Source organism: Asterias rubens, chromosome 10 (genome assembly GCF_902459465.1).
Source record: "Asterias rubens chromosome 10, eAstRub1.3, whole genome shotgun sequence".
In the NCBI taxonomy this organism is placed as follows: Eukaryota; Metazoa; Echinodermata; class Asteroidea; order Forcipulatida; family Asteriidae; genus Asterias; species Asterias rubens.
In genome coordinates, this window is record NC_047071.1 from 10,939,703 (window position 1) to 10,957,664 (window position 17,962).

General features: G+C 40.6%; 2 protein-coding genes across 2 annotated transcripts; both read left to right on the forward strand.

Moving 5' to 3' along the window:
* Positions 1-845: 845 nt before the first annotated feature.
* Positions 846-14,253, forward strand: LOC117295714 (Krueppel-like factor 9). Its single transcript, XM_033778429.1, has 2 exons — positions 846-1,731; positions 10,681-14,253. Exons 1-2 carry the CDS (start codon positions 1,164-1,166, stop codon positions 10,950-10,952), a joined length of 840 nt encoding a protein of 279 aa, XP_033634320.1. The 5' UTR covers positions 846-1,163; the 3' UTR covers positions 10,953-14,253.
* Positions 14,254-15,445: 1,192 nt separating this feature from the next.
* Positions 15,446-17,209, forward strand: LOC117295989 (leucine-rich repeat protein SHOC-2-like). Its single transcript, XM_033778817.1, has 2 exons — positions 15,446-16,363; positions 16,974-17,209. Exons 1-2 carry the CDS (start codon positions 15,593-15,595, stop codon positions 17,115-17,117), a joined length of 915 nt encoding a protein of 304 aa, XP_033634708.1. The 5' UTR covers positions 15,446-15,592; the 3' UTR covers positions 17,118-17,209.
* The last annotated feature ends 753 nt before the right edge of the window (positions 17,210-17,962 follow it).

A 17,962-nucleotide genomic window follows, 5' to 3' on the forward strand; every position in this document is an offset into this window, starting at 1 on the left:
ATCTGAGCATTAATACTAATCGAAACATTGAGAAGTCAACCACTGGTTCTTTTCATAACCACACATGGGGCTACCGGAAACCTCAGACCCCCAACCAAGTTTCAAATCCTACTAATTCGTTGTTTGTATGATTGCTGTGCCATGCTTCCGATGATCGATTAAGAGAAGTTTCTCGTCAAAATGCAGAAAACTATACGTTCATTGTTGAAATTCCTGGACTGACAAGATAAGAACTAAAAAATAATGTACCATATCCGGCCCCAAAGAAAATAATTTTTTATCTTGGAATGTTTGTGTCCTTCCAAAATTACTCTGTAATAGAGTTAATACTCCGAAGTTGAACTTTGAAGCTGTTTAAAATAAGGAAAACGAAGAAAGAGGGAATACAAAACTGTTTTCCGCTCAAAGCGTTTTCCAAAGAAACTCTTAAAAGAGCGCGAAAGGTAACTACATGTCGCTAACCGGATAAAATAAAATAAACATCGGCTATAATAGTTTCATTATAAGCATACCACACAGGTACAAAAAGACCCGCGAATTATCTGAGGAGCAGTTCACTGAACAGAAAAACACAAAGAGTGGGGTTTTACAGACAGCATGTGCAATGGCCTATGCAATGTTATGATGACTTGCGGTCAAAGGTTGATATTTACGTACATATGATTAAGGCCGGCCAATCAGAATGACTCTACGTGACTGCTATTATTTACAGTCGTGCACCCCGCCCACTTCTCAACCACATGTGTATGTACATACATAGTACTAGTCATGTACAATATTACATGTACGTATACGAAACGGTAGGGTCTTTGTGCCTTTTGGTAACAATAGAAACGGCGCGAGTCTCCAGTCTCACGCACACACTATTTGGCACACACACCTCCGATCCACACCGGCCTCTAAAAACACTCATAAAGATTTATGTTGGTGAAACATGAGGAAAGAGCTCTCGATCGGTCTGTTTTTCGTCTGCAATTTGGGAACGAATTTCGTCTTGTAAGGTGTGTTTGATATTTTTCATTTTCCCTGCGTGGATACAGTCTCGAGAGTGTTTTGTTTTTTAACTACGCAACGCCACCCAGCTGATTTGACAGCTGGCCTGACCTTCCGTGTATCAATTACATATACGTACATCAGAAACATCGTCAGTTCACTCGGCCGTCATGACCAACCACCAGACAAATTTCGACTACGGACAGCCAGATATGGATGTGACATCGGCAGCCGAATGTCTTCTAGCGATTGCCAAGTCCAGACCACCCTGGAAACCCCCGGTAATCGCACCGATTCCACGGCCAGTCGACATGGGATTCAACCCTCTTACACCGTACGATTTCCACGCACAATCTGTGACGCAGGACAGTGAATTGGCCCAACTGCCAAATCCTTTGTTCATGGTGGCTAGGATACTGGCTGATTTAGAGACGTATAAGAACCGAGAACTTGCCCCTTCCCCGATCAGTGATTGCTCCAGCTCTATCGAACTCAGCCAAGAACATTTTACACCGTCTGGGAGGAAATCTAAGGGTAGAAAGACGACAAAACGTAAGGACAGAAAATCGAACACGTGCGACGGAAAAGTCGAGTCGGGACAAAGAAAGCGCAAGAAGAGATCCTCCCACCATGGGCCTGACGGCGCCCCCCTCAAAAAACACAAGTGCGACTATGCTGGATGTGACAAAATCTACGGGAAATCGTCTCATCTGAAAGCCCATCTCAGAACACATACTGGTAAGAGAGATTTTCTTTTCCATAACATGACTTTTCTTTTTAATTTGGCTTTGAGAAAAATGTTTAGGTGCACACCATGCATGGACATGTTGTGTATTGTGCGAGCACGTGTGAGAACACCACGTTGTTAACAACGGGACGTTTCGCAATGAGTTATGTACATGTACAGTACACTATCTACACGAGGAAACCACAACAAAGGCCATGCGGTTTGTTAGCATGTATTTGGCTGCAGCATTTGGAAAAGTTTCCGTATGGCGCCACCACTTTTTCATTCGAAATAAAATAATATAGTATCTAATTTACCTGATTGATATATCCCTTTTTGTAAAAATGAGTGAAAAAGTGGTGGCGCCATACGGAAAGTTATCCGTAATTCTTTAAGATCTTAAACTTATAAGTTCTTATTCAAGTCTGTTAATTCCCCGTGTCACACAAGCAGCTGGTAAGGATACTCTATCGACCAACGTGCCCTCCACCAATGCCCCCCTGTTTATCAGACAAGACTTTCCATTAATCCCACGTGGTTCTACCATGGTCCTCACTAATGATCCGATTACTATACGATTAAGAGCGGATTATGACCAGAAACAGCACCCATTATTAAAGGAGTAGTATAGTGAGTGACAAAGAAAATACAACACATGCCTAGTACTTGTTGTGTGAAAGTCCTAATTGTAAAACCACAAGTTGGTCCAACTTTGCAAAAGGGATATAATAAAGATGTCTAGCAAGACCAAGAGTTTATCCACAGAAATTACAAGTCCAGTTTTGTTTGAGTTAATACAAAGTGGTTAAGAAGATGTACTGTCCCTCCTTGAGCTACACATGTCACAGAACTGAAGTAGGTAATGAATAGGCCTACACGATTTAAATGAAGCTGATTGTATCTTGTTCAATTGTGCGGGTTCAACCATGGAGGTAGTTCAACCATGGAATAGAGGATGGGACTGTTCAATTGCTCTCTTGTTCAACTAGGGATTAACTTCTTCTCTCCACGTTTTCACTGTTTCAACTGTAGTAGGCCTACACGTGGTCTGCTCAGTTACTTTTGCGCCACGTAAGAAATGCCCCGCCCCCCCCCTCCAACTAACCCACGAATCCCACAAACACTGAAAACACGTGTGTTGTTTGTAAGGGGCACCATGGAGGTAGGGGACACTAAGACAATGAGCAGGGGCAACGACTGCCTCCTTGAAATAATTACTATAGGCCTGCGTCTAATTATCCTAAGAAGTTGCCCCCTCCCACCTCCAACTTGCCCACGAATCTAACACACACAGCAAACACGAGTTATGTCTGTGTCCACATTTCAAGGGGCATCAAGACAAAGACCAGGGGCCAATGAAGGTAACTGCCCCCTCCACTGTTGAAGTATTAGGCATGCATATCATCTTAAAGAAGGAGAAGAAGAACAAAGAAGAACAAAACTGTTAAAATTATTTTCGACATGTGTTGTTTTTCCCAGATGTTTATCTACTTCAAATATTATTTAGTACTGAGAATTCAAAGTTGTAAAGTGACGTAATGGGGCGTGAAGATTTTATGGTGCCAGTGTCTGGGTGCGTTTGTGTTTGATTTGAGAACACAGTCTTTTCATGTGGCGGTTTCTAAAATCCTGGTTGTTTTCCAAAGTCTGAAATTACTTGAGCATAAACAAGTTTCCTTTGTTATGTGTTGACTACGTATATGACCACAGCCAGTAGTCAACAATTAGTTGTGTTCACAGAACGATAGCCTGCCATTGTTGGTTAATTCATGTTGAGAAAACTGGCAGTTAAAACCTTCTTGTTGTTACCCCAAGAAAATAAAATCTTCACAGTGGTTCGAAATTAAATTTAAGAAATTAAATGCCCTGCCCTTTTATCGATTCTGGGGCTGCATCGCTATGCCAAACATTTTCAGGATATTTAAATCATCCTCAGATAGTCTTTACAACATACCTCGATTTATTGATTGTTACCCTACTTGAATATTAAACAGGCGAAGCTGAGAAGTTTCGTTTTGTATTGTTCGAGAGGCTTATGGCAAGGCGGTCTTGTATGTATACTGTCTTGTTTCTTTTGAGTCGATATATTTACGTAATTGCAGTTTGGACTCTAGAACAGACCAGGGCTGAGTTGCCCGGTTGCAAGGCATAGCTTTTGTACTGGGCCAAACTACAAGTACACACCACAATGTATTGTGCGTTCTTGTTTGCATGAACCCAAAATAATTCACAAAGTTAGACGCCGCCCATTTTTTTTTTTCTGTTGCCAAAAAGGCAAATACTGCAGCATATAAATAATAGGAAGCCACAATCACCAGTATAATGAAATGGATGATTGATCTCATAAAGTGAAGTGCAAAACAAAAGATTTAACTTTTTTTGGTGGAGGATCACGACTCGTAGGGGGCCTATCTGTTGATGTTTGTCGTTGAAGTTGGTGTGTGTATGTGCGTGGTGGACTTAAAAGGGGGCGTGGTGACTCGAGGTCTTAAACGCACAATATGCGGAGGCATACCGCCTTCGTAATTTGATGTTCTCAGTGGGACTAGTTAAAAAAAATTCATGGTTAAGTAAGACGTCATTGCGTGATGCGATGAGGGTTTGTCTTTTGTATGAATGGCGACCGTGAATAATGATGATCTCTTTGTTGTAATGTCTTCGCTTTATTTCATCAGACTATTGCAACACAACATGCAATGTTAAAGTTGCTGTTGATGCAATTTAGTGTTCTCTGTGTGGTGATGTCATCATTTTCTAAACTATTGATCACTACGAAAATATTACTTGCAACATTTGTGTTTTACTTTTGGAAGAAAACAAAATGACATTAATTTGAGCGTGTATGCTAGGCGCCGAATGAATAAAAATGAACACATGTGTTGACTTTGCAAATTGTTGTACTGGAAACGGAGCCCTTATCTGATTTCATTTTATAACCCGTTGGTTGACCTGACCCCTTCGGTTTTAACCCAGCAATGTACATGTTTCTGCAGACTACATGGGCTCATGTGGACGAAAGCTAAATAATATGTCTTGGGCTTTTGCACTTTTTAGAGAACCTACACCATGGACAGTTTTATTTTCCTCTCCCACCCCACCCCTTGATTACACCCGTTCCTACATTGACACTGAACACCGCTTTGTGGACAGACACCAGGTGATGATAATCCACCTTTTAGTGGTAAGCACAAAGACAAATGCTATGGGTTTGCTTAGCTAAAAGGTTAGAATCTTGTGTTTACCATGCCGCGTGGCGGTGGCCCTGTACATGTACTGGCCGACATCCTCCATTCCAACACAAAAGCTATAGCTGGCTGAGGGATTATACACAAAACGTGTGACTGTGAGCTCGCTGTGGTAAACACGACCATACCATAATACACAGTGTCACAACACTTTGATTATTTTCATGTTTTCCAACCATGACAAGAGGAGGGAGGACGAGAGAAAACCGTGTACCTGCTCAATATATAAATATATCATTTTTAATTGCACCCTTTCCCTTAAAAACAAAATTGCAAGCTCAGAAGTGGGTGACTAGCAACCAGCCTGAGTATGGCGGGGGATTTAAAGCTTTCGCAACGATCGAACATAGTTGCGCAACCAGAAAAACAAGTCCTTTGTCTGGATTATGGATCTGATGTGCATTGAGTTTGTCCAGCAATTTCTAGCGGTTGTGAAACCATACAAGTATAAAACCAAAGACCCATGTATATACATGTACACCTTGAAGGCAGTGGACACTAATGGTAAATACTCAAAATAATTATTATCATAAAACCTTTCTTGATTGCGAGTAATGGGGAGAGGTTGATAGTATAAAACATTGTGGGAAACAGCTCCCTCTGAAGTGACGTAGTGTTCGAGAAAGAAGTAATTTTCCACGAATTTGATTTCGAGAACTCAAATTTAGAATTTGAGGTCTTCGAAATCAAGCATATAAAAGCACAACTTCGTGTGACCATGGTGTTTTTTTCTTTTATTAATATCTTGCAACAGCGACGACCAATTAAGGTCAAATTAATTTTTCACAGGTTTGTTATTTTATGCATATGTTGAGATACACCAAGTGAAAAGACTGGTCTTCTTTCACAATTACCAATAGTGTCCACTGCCTTTAAGTAGTACTAGTTGAATAATTGAAACCAACAAGGACCCATGTACCTTCAGTATCATGAGTACTAGTTTGAAACAGTGATATGAACCAAGGAACAGAATGTTGCACCCACAGCAAAATGAATGTGACCGGACTGTTCATACACGAGGTTTTTAGAACCACGTGTTTTGTTGTGGGCTGTCTAACTCCGTCGGTATATTACGCGCGAAGACTTGAAATGGGTTTTATGCCCATTTTTGATATCCCACTTGTTGGATGTCCCCTGTTTCGGATGTGACCCGTATGTGCCCCCCCCCCCCCACCCTTCGAGATATCGAATGTCACTCATCGTAGAAGTGGCACTGGCAACCACAAACGTTTGCAAAACGTCTGGCGATAACGCCTGCTTGTGTCAATCCATACAGGGGGCAAAGGTCAGCCGAGTTATTCAAAGTTGCTAAAGATAGCCTGTCACTCATTTTACTGCTATTAAAATCTCTTTTAAGATAAATCGATGGTATCACTGTTAATAATATTATAATTTGTTTGGTATGCTTTCATTGTTGGCAGACAGGTTGAAACACTACGCACATAAGTTGTTTTTGTATCTACCAGGGGCCAATTTCATATGACTGCTTAAAGCGCAATTAAAGAGCAGCTTTAGCACAACAAAATTATGCTCATACAAGAATAAGGTTTCCAGTCAAAATACCATATCCTTTGTACCATTTGTGTATGGTATCCTGCTTGTTTCTGCTATCACAAAACATGTTTAGTATAAGCAGCGCTATGAAATTGGGGGCCCTGTTTAATTGGAGACTTGCTATGAGGGGCCAAAGTTATTTTTAGTTGTTTGCGAAACGCAAGTGATTTACACAAAGACTTTATATCAGTACACAAAATGAAGGAAACATGTCTGAAGAAACAAAAAAATACTGGCGAACTATGAATAAACCTTGACCCATACGACCGCGAAGTTAACCAAAAGACACAGGAGCCCACACTTCAAATGCCTATGACCTGGCTGCCACGCCCCCCACTCTATCCATATCACCAACACACGGTGACACGAACAAAGAAATGGCTCTAGAAATAACTGCGGGCCGCACGTGCTTGCGTATAATAGTAGTACATTATTTTCAAACCTGGCTCGACTTTTTGGCACTGACTTTTTAAAACCTCTTACGATTAAATTAAAGATAACTTCGTGTTTTGGGGTTGTTTTGAAGCAATTGTTTTTAGTTGAGGAAGTTTATTGAAAGAATTTCTCTTTTTTTTATTTGGGCACAACTTGGGCAAACCATGGATGCAAATGCTTACATCCATGGGTTGCCCAAGTTGTGCCCAAACAATTCTACTATGTGTAGGATTTGAAACTTTGAAACTTTGCATGATGGAAATACGATATTATAGAAAGGTTTGCGGTAACACCATGTAATGACTATCTCTAGTGAGTTGGGGTGGTTCTGAAAAGAACCGTTGGTTTCAACTCGACGTTTCGATCAGTATGCTCTGATCGTCTTCTGGAGAAATTCTACTATGTGTAACGAACGGGGCCCAATTTCATATTTTTCTTTGCTTGGCAAAAATTGAGTGCGACACCAGGTACAATCTTTTTTTTTTGTGAAGCAAAACTTCTCTTTGCTTAGCAAGTTTGTGTTCTTACAGGCTTTATGTGATTGGGGCCTGGTCAGAGCTGTTGATGTAAAGCTACGATTTCTTCATTGTTTCTTGAAGTTTTGAGAAACAGCCCACCTTCCTGTGGGGCATTTACCTGTGCCACTTCCCCTGGCATCTTATATTATATACCACCTTTCTTGTTCTTTTTCACGTTTGTTTGTTGGCTGTTACCATGCTTTGTTAAACTTCCTTTAGCTGGCCGTAAAAATACGCCGGGGCCAGGCGTAGCTTATTACTTGCTGTTCACTCCCCAAACACCAAAGTTCAAAAAGGAGAAACCAGTGCCGAACAAAGAACCCCCAAACTGGCCCATGCACGTTTCACGATGTTGTGCCTGACCAATAAAAAAACTGCGGTGGAGAAAAGATCAACAAGGTCGCGTGTCGTGTGCACCTGTTGCATGATGTGTACATACCCCTGAAATGATCCAAATCCTTGCAGTTGCGACTGATAAGAGTCTGGAGAAAAAAAAAATAGTATACACGTACTTTGAGATGTTTTCCGTTTCACGGACACACCTGTTGGGTCGGTTTTAGACCCAAATTGCCCGCGATAAGAGAGCGTCTTTTTGTCGGATTCACCTTTTTATCTCCATTTACTGATCCTGAGTTAAGAACCAAAATTTAACTCAATTTAACTCAATTTCAGGAGGGTGTAATTTAATATGACGAGAAAGATATTTCAAATACTTCCTGAATCATGAGATTACTGGATCTGAACTTTTGATCGTTTTTTTTTCTTCTCACAAATGCCTGTAGAAAGTGTCGACTAGAAATCACTCGTCAAAACAAAAGAGGAAGTTTTGAAATGTCTGGTGTTGAAAGATTCATGGCAACAGCGAGGCTCACTTGGATCATTTTCTTTCATCGTGAATATTCTGTCAAGACTGTTGGCTTTCCTTGAAAAAGTTACACCAGTTGGGTCTATATGCCTACATGTTCAGACAAGTTTTGTCAGCCACTCACAACCCCCAATAACCCTTCGATATTAACAAAGAACTATACATGGTTTAAGGTTGTACAAACTAAAACGAAGGACGCTATTGTTCACCATTGTTTACCTGTAGAATACTTGAGGAAAATAATGTTTGGTTTTGATTTTCTTTGAGGGCTGTGCGAGGGGAACAACGGGAGTGGATTTGTGGAACGTAATTTGGGGGTTAATGCATGCATGGCAGGTGTGCCGTGGCACGTGGCAGGGAGTTGCAGACAAAACCACGGCGCGTTCTACAGGTTGTGCCCTTTGTTCCACTCAGTACACCTGCCACGCTACTGGGGCCGATTTTGGGATTTTTGTATTGTGAACTCACAGACTTTGATCTTTTCTTCTGAGCTGGACTCATTAGGATTTTTTTTTTATGAAGGCTCTCGGCCTTTTTAGTGGTTTTCCTTTGTAGTGGAAATCGCTTTTATAAGCAGTTGTTAGTAGAAATACAGCAGTGTTGTTATATTGGAGCTGCTCGCGTGCGAGTAGTGAAATTATCCATTATTTCATTGTTGTGGCTTTGTGGGCCTGGAAACCACAACTAGGATTTGTCAATTTATTCAGTAGACTGAAAATAGTCGGAGCCTTATTAAGTGGCCTCCCATGGGTTTACGAAACTCTCCTTAAGAAGTTCAACCATTGTATTTGTTTTTCTTTCCTTACAAGTGAAGTTAGTTTTCTTTTTTTAAAACAAGCTTACCCCTATACACACGCCTCTGGCACGTTCAATACAAACCCAGAGAATTCACCTTTATTTTGATGTGACCTCTTTATTATAGCCCATTCTTAAGCAGTCTCCAAACGTTGGCAATCTTTCAAAAATAGCTTCTGAGAGGGTTGACGGGGTCAGTTTTGTTGAACTTCGGGCAAGTGTGCCGCATGTGCTATATAATTGAGTCACGACAGTTTGAGGTTTCGTTCCTTTGTGCAAAGAGAAGTTGTGGGGGAAAATAGTGAGGCCTGGTTGGAGTTTTATCATTTTGAGAGGGTATATAGCCAAAACAGGCCAATGCAAAGGGCACTTCCATTTAAAGTCCAAATGAAACTTTTCAAGGGGTACCAAGGCCAAGACCAGTAGTTAAGAGAGGCAGTGGCTTCTGTGTATTTCCAGGCATTTGTTTTGTTTAGATACATGACACACCCCTATATACAAGCAAACATCAGTACCCCCCCCCCCCCCACCCCCGGTCCAATTATTGTCTTTGCACCGATCAGGCCTGATACTTGGTGCCTTTGAAATGCTCCATTAAGAAATGTACAATTTCCTCATGGGGGGGGGGGGGGGTGCCCCCTTTTACCGCGAAGAAAATGCCTTGGTGCCCTTGCCCTCTCAAAAACGAAGCATACATGCCTGTCTGTAGGCAGCGTTTATAAACCCAACGTCAAAGTTGACAGAGCAGCACATTATGTCTTTAAGAAACTAAAGCCTTGAAGATCTCAACTTGAGATCTGACGTCCTCAAGACAGCCCTGCCCTTGCTTGTTTTGTCTTCTTTCTTTTGACAAGCATGAAGCACACATTTGAGGATGTACACTGTGGCCGCTCCCAGAGGGCAAAGGGTTAACCCATTGTAATCCCGGCAGCAGAGCCATTTATCAAATATCCCTAGTCTAATTGCCTGTAATAATAACTTCCTGTGATAAGTTAGCTAGATTGTTAGTGAAGGGTGTAGTTCCCTTCCTGAAGTACTGGCCACTAAGGGTTGGGAGGATATCTGAGATCTAGATCTGCAATGCATAATACAAGAGAGGGGGGGGGGGGGGGTTGCTATACAGCCAAGGGGGTGTGCCTAGGTAGAGGGGACTTCAAGTTGACTGCTAAATCCCACACCCAATCTATTTTTTTGCGAACAGCATTTCTAACGCAAATCAGAGTCACACCCATTTTATTACGTAAATGCCTTTGTGCCGGCCTGAAACTTCACGGAGCCAACAAAGGCGCATGCCCCCTTGTCATTGCCTTGATACACTTGAAATACTCCAGCAGAAATTTACAATTAATTCTTCATAGGGTGCATTTTACCATTAATGAGAAAATGCCTTGGTGCCCTTTCAAAAATGAAGCATACGGGCCTGATTGAGTATTAGCCTGCATGTGTTGAGTTTTTGTCTTGTTTTTTTCTCCATACACAGTTTGGATTTGATACGAAATCTCATAATTAATTTATGCTCCCTCTGTTTTTGTTTCATTCTTGTTTTAGGTGAGAGACCATTCCCCTGCACATGGCCCGAATGCTGTAAGAGGTTTGCCCGGTCCGACGAGCTGGCCCGCCACTACCGCACACACACCGGCGAGAAGAGGTTCTGCTGCCCTCTGTGCGAGAAACGCTTCATGCGCAGTGACCACCTGATGAAGCATGCCAGACGTCACGCCAACTTCCACCCCAGCCTCTTGAAGCGCCCTCGCAGTATGGCTGGCTCGCTCAGTGACGACAGCAGATCGGCGAACTCCAGCCCCGTCAATTCCCCGTGAATTGTATGAACATTTGTATGATGTGAACCATTTGTATACCTCATCATCCACGAGAAAATTCACATGACTCTTGTGATGGGAGTTTCTCTCAATTGCTGCACTTTTGGATTAAATCTTATTGACTTGTTTGTTTTTTATTTATTACTTTTTCGATTTTTTTATTTTTTTCCGTTTGTTTAATAATCGGAGCAGACTACCAGATGAATTTCCTTTATACCTTACATTTTGTATAGGGATGCTCAGGAACCATGCGAAATAATGTTTCAATGAAAAGGCTGAAGAAAGAATTGGTGAAAATAATTGTTACAGATTTATTGTGAGGAATAGTTTGCCTGGAAGTAACTGCTTCCAAGCGAACTTCCAGATGTTATGGCAACATCTGGTTTGTTAAAATTTTCGGGTCAGTTTTGTTTTTTTATCTGCGAATTTAAGGTTGGAGATTTTACCCTTTTGGTCTGCTTCTTACGCAAGTGGTCTCTAAGACAGATTATGTGGTTTGCCGGCTTCTAATTTTTGTAAATCACTTAACTTTAACAACCTTTGCAAAGACAAAGAACTAGTACAGAAAACCCGTAAAACTTTCTTTGGAAATGGTCTTCTTTCAGCGCATCCACCAAAAACGCACGTAAACAAAAACAATCTTTAAAGTTGCATTTTATTAAGTATAGCTTGTAAGTGTGATGTTACATTATTGGTTTAGTGTTAAGTTGGTTATAGTTGTTTATGCCTGGTTTGCTAGTTGAGATGTAAAGGTTGAAGGATGACCACCAAAACTTAAGCTAGTCGGGTTATAACCATTGTGACGCACTAATCTCATCTGATAAGGAGCTGTAGTTCTGAAACTGCAAGGGGGTGAGGTTCCTTTTTGTGATACATCACCCCCGTAGTTTTCCCCAAGCACGAGTTATACGAATGTAGAAATGGTGACACTCTTAAAGGTGTAGTTGTTGACCAACATCTCTCAAAGCCAACGCTCCTTAAGATCCATCCAAAAGAGATTTACACATGGTTGACCTGCAAGTTTACACTATAAAAACCTCTGGGTCAAAATCGATCCGGGTCTTATGGGACCTGACCCATTTGATTTCTTGGTCAGGCTGACCCAGAAATCGGTGAATCAATTTGAATTTTGACTAGGATTCTGCGTCAGTTTGACCCCCCTTAGGTCCATGTGTGATCCAGATCAGATTAATTTTGACCCAAGAGGTTTGATAGAGTTTCCTTCAAAAATGATTTCCTGACCAAGTTTAATTTGTGTGGTAAGAGTTATCTATTGTATTCGTATGTAAGTTTTTAAGGTTGGGATACCGATGTTTTTTAAAACTGCTGTGTTGATATTATAACGTACTCTAGTCCCATTTTTAAGTGTGATGTGTGTAATGGGACACTTTCCAACGCTAGGTGGCAGCAGACTTACAGGGTAGATTTCCACTGTTTACGTAGTTCTGAACATGTCCATACTTCTGAAAACAATGGCTTTACCTGGTAAGTCTGCTGCCATCTATCGTCCCAGAAAGTCTCCTACTGTTTGCACTGTTATGAGTCAGAATTGCAAAATTCATACTATTTATTCTGGGTGTTTCATTCGTAAACGAATGTAAAAATGTAAAGTTGGGCTACCGCACAAAAGACGTGGTACAGGATTACTAAACAATCCGAAGACGAGAGAATTTGTCATTGTTAAAATTATGTTGTCAAATAGCAGATGATAATTTTAAAATGCAAATTATTAGTTCAACGAGCCTGTGCCTTTAAGATGATTATGAAATTCGTTTGGTCTGTAAACTACACAGCTATAATATAAAGTTATAATTTAACAGTTTCATGACTTTTTATCGTTTTCATTCGAAATTTTCACGTGATTAATTATTGTGTTTTGTCGAAGAACACTAGTTGTGTTTTAAAGTGCACGTCATACGTTTCCGAAAAGAGCAGGGACAAAAAAAAGTGACTCAAGAAGTGTACTTTTCAATAATGTACAATGTAAATAGTGTTGTAATATTTAAACCATATAATCTATATATAATCTATATTTTAGAGTTTAATATACTGGTGTAGGGTTGAATTAACGTTGATTTTGTTTTTGTTGTGAGTTTTAGAGTCTATGTACCCTGAAACTGGTTTTCGGCCTCATGTTGTAAGATATTAAGTTATTTGTTTGTTTTGGTTTATGACAGTAATAATACACCAAATTCTCAGATGGTACTCTCATCAAAAAATTAATTGGAAAAGATGCCGAATATGTGACCATCAATTGGCATTATTTATCAAGACACTATTGTGGCAGCGACCGTGAGCGGCTACGACTCTGGCTTGATCATGAGGTGAACCAGCGTTATACTCGTCGCCACAAAATAAGCCAGAGCCGCCAAATGTTGACTTCCGGGTCGCATTGGGTGGACAAAGTTGTCAGATTTTGCATCTTTTTCCAAAAAAATGAATCATGCCGTCTCACAAGTTCAGGGTGCTTTTTGGCGGTCGTAGTCAATAACTGTTTCGGTTAACTTGCCCATTTGCTACGCACTTATCAGTGACCACCGACTGAAACAGTTATTGGTTTCAGCCGCCAAAACGCATCCCTGATTTTTGAATTTAACTCGGGCAGAAGTATAACTTCTATTAATTGGGCAACATGAGCTCATGTTTCTTTGAACAATTAACTCAAACACTCGAAAGGTTTTTATGAGACTGATTGAAAACTAAGGGACGCGACAGGAATTAGATTAAGTTCTCTTCCACAAAGTACCTTCATTTTACTTAAATATTTATGCGTGTCGAGCAGATTTAGAATGAATAGTTTAAAATGCTTAATATTTTCAGGTATTTGCGTCAAGCAGGGCACCACCACAAATTACATTGTATCTTTTGTTTTCTTTTCATTTTCCTTCAAAAAATTATATTTCTTTGAGTTTGAAGGTAATTGATTTAAAAATATAGAAACGTCGAGAAGTTTTTCAGTAAAAGAATTGTAATTAATTATTGATCGTTCTTCCTCGTGAGATCAAAATTTAAAATATATATATTTATTACCATTTTTGTAGATAAAAGTATGCTTTGTAGATAAGTATTAATCTTTAACACTGTTCATAACCTGTATTTTTAATTGATTAATTATATTTTGAAAACAAATGGAAAGAGCTGGAATATTTTTTTTTGTGAGATGAGAGAGGAGGTGTCTATTGAAAACGGTGCAGAAGCAACGTAAAAAATTGCCAATTGGAAGTGGTGGAGTGGTGCAGACTAGAGTTGAAATGAATGGAAAGAGAACAAAATAAAAGACAAAGCAAAGACAACAAAATTACATTATTCGTTTACCATGGTTTTCTTTTGATGAGTGATATTGTAATAATTATTCGTTTAGCTAATTATTTTGTTAAGCTTGTGGTCAATAACTGCAATGTGGACGAGCTGAGTTCCGTTTTAAAAGGGGCCTTTTGTTGGGGGTGGGAGATTGGGGTGCCGCAGCCATTTGAATTGAGGTTGAGCTTTTCAATGAAACTTGAGCTGTTGAATAATTTTTCTGTGCTCCGTGCTTCCAACGTTTTAATGAGATAAACTTGGCTTTAAAGTCACGGTCCTAGTTGGCTTGGAAATGGGAGGGATGCCTCAAAGAAAGTTGCAGCATGGAGGTAGGTTAATACCTCTTCCCCCTTGCGAGACGGTTTGGGGAAAAGCCTATCGGGGTGTTTTTTCCCAGCAAAAATTACCTACCAAAATAATTTGAAAACAAATCTGAACATGAGTTTTCTGAAAATATTTGATTGGCTGATTGACTTTAAATGTATGCCGGTGTCGGATGCAATTGTGTCCGCCATGCAATACTGTCCGCTCCGGACACTTTTGCATAATATGCAATCGTGTCCGGGGCTATGGGAAAACCGTCCGGCGGACATGTACCTGACTGTACATGGGATTGTATGTGCGCGCGCAGCGAGCGTGCAAGCACCATAGATATGGCATGCACTGAACCTAATAATGCAGCCTGAATATTCACGGTTTTTTTTATGATTGCACTAGCGAATACCCAACTGCCGAACATTCCAATGCATGACATGCACTTGACTTCTTGTTAAAAAAAATGGCGAACAACGTGTTCCGGGGTGTTCCGTCGACCAAGGGCGTTTAGTTTACTTCAAGGACGGTTTTGCACGGGGGCGGACACAACTGCATATGCAATGTGTGCGGGCGGACACAATTGCATTATGCAGCAGCGTTGCACTATATGCATTGCACTATGCAAAACCGTCCGGCGGACATTATTGCATATGGAATAGTGTCCTCCGGGAGTATTGCACAGAGCTGCACCGGCAGTTACTAGCATTAAGTTGGTGTTTTTATGGACGGGAGTTTATTTTTATTGTGTGTGCGTGGTGACCACAGACGTCTGTGGTGTTGACCATTGATCTCCATTGGATCAATGGTGGTGACCCTATATACCGCCCTCAAGAGTTTGTTCACTTTCATGCACCGCCATTTTCAGATTGTTGGTAAAAACAAACGAAAGTGGATAACTGGGTCTGTGGAAAAGTTGTGTTTTCTGCCAATTACGCCGAGATGGAAAGCATTCAAGATGACAACGGACACATAAGGTAACCCTGTTTATTGAAGTTGATAGTATTTCATAAATACCTTTTCAAAAAATGACAAACGAGACCACTCTTGCTGGGGTCGAACTGGGGCAAATCGCCGATGTCGAGAAGGCGATCCGGGAAGCTGTCACCAGCGAGCAGACCGTATTGAACCTCAGCCACCGGGGTCTGTCACTCCTGCCGGCGAGCACCCAGCGGTTGACCCACGTCCGGAGACTCCTGCTCAACAACAACAGCATTATTATGCCTCCCTCTGAACTCGTGGCACTCACCAACTTAGAAGAGTTGATTCTCGACGAGAACAAGTTGACGCTCCTGCCGTCCGGGTTCGGTTCGTCACTGACAAATCTCACCTATCTCAGCCTGAGTCACAACCACCTTGGCTGTCTGCCCGATGAAATCGGCGACCTACACAATCTAGAACAGCTCTGGGTAGTCGGCACACAACTCGTGACCCTCCCACCCACCATAGGACTCTTGAACTCCCTCCAGAAACTTGGTGCTAGAGACAATTTCATTTCCGAGTTACCCGTTGAGATGTGCCAGTTGAGGCGGTTACGATGGCTGAGCCTATCGAAAAACAGACTCACCGATCTACCAAACAAGTTTGGCAGACTCGTCGAGCTTACTTTCTTCGACTTGAGCGAGAATAGTTTCACAAGTATCTGCGAGTGTGTAACTGAGTTACCAAAACTCACGTCACTGATTTTACAACGGAATCAGATTACCGAACTGTCGGATGATCGGCTCGTTGGTTTGTCGAATCTTACCAAACTGGATATGAGGGTGAATCCACTGACACAAAGGCCAGACCATTGGAAGGTAAGAACTTTATTAGAAAATGATGTGCTTGGTTACCAAATGAAGCAAATTGTTTTTATTTTTGTCATATTTACATTTACAGAGTATTCCTATAAAATATGGAAATTTTAATTTGTATAGTTCAAGACCTGTAGTCAAACCATTTTTGCAAATACCCATTGCGCATGCCAATTGCTGAATGAGGTGCATGCTGGTCTAGCTAGTTTTCAAACTTGATCACTAGCTAGACCAGCATGCACCTCATTCCACGCCTCATGCGTGCATACCGATTAATTTGTGATGTTATAGGGTTGTTTACATGAGTCTGGTTTCAAAGGAGAGCTCCAGTGCATAAAAGTGATGGGCAAAAAGTTCCAAAAGGATTTTGTACAAAAAGTATCATGTCACTCTGTGAGATTTGCGGAATTAACTTCGTCTAGTTCTAGTCGTCTAGTGGTATGACATCTGCTCTGTAGCAATGCAAAGGTCTTGGGTTTGAATTCCACTTGAGTGATTTGCCTTGTGTTTTTTTTTCCCCAAGAACTTGGTATAAAGTACTGAGGAAAAAATACATCAGGGCAAATTGGGTAAAAACAAATTATATTACAAATTATTATTATTTCTTTTGCAGGGTTTAGATTACATACTTTTGGGACCTGTACCAAATGCAACGATAAATGAAACCGGAGAAGACAATAGCAGTTTGGATGAAGATGATGATGATGATGAAGATGAGGAAGAGGATGACAGTGTGGAGGAGGAGGAAACAAGATAGGCCATTTTATTTTAAAAGGCTAAATCAGTCACCGTGTGGTCAAGTGGTTCGACTGCAGGACTTGCAATTACAAGGTTGTGGGTTCGAATTCCCCAGCTAACCGCTGATTTCACAATATCAATGATTTGTGCATTTCATAATCATAGACGTTAAACCAATGTTTGTACATGTATGAGAGAGATTTGCTGTTGCCAGCTTGGCGTTTATATCCCCCAGTTGGAGTTTGCCAAGTTCCCTTGACGGAAGATTATCATTAAACAAGTTATGCGGTCAAGCTATAAATGATTTTTTTTTTGTCGGAAATATCAGTATGGTGAAACAAGCCAAAATAGGCTAACAGGGATGACATTTTTTCAAAAATATCATTAAAACTTTTAATGATATTTTTTAAAAAATGTCATCCCTGTTAGCCTATTTTGGCTTGTTTCACCATACTGATATTTCCGACAAAAAAAAAAATTTGCTTCAAAGACAATTATGAGTTTAATCCTTTTAATAAAAGGATTAAACTCATAATTGTCTTTGAAGCAATCCTTTATTGGTGGAACCATGGAGGTACAATTTTTAGTTTAGTAGAACTGACACAAATAGTCACAGACAGTGTTCACGTTTTGTGTGATCAACCACGCAATAAAATAACAAACCTGTGAAAATGCTGGCTTAATGTGTTGTGTGAGGCATGGGAAAAGAGTAACAAATTGACCGATCATTCCAGACAATAAGTTTTGTTTTGTTTGGTTCTAAATGAAATTATGAAAATTATAAAATGAACATTTTACAGCACCATTTGAAATAATTGGCAAACATCATTCAATGACACGTTTGGCAAGTAAGTACACCCTCAA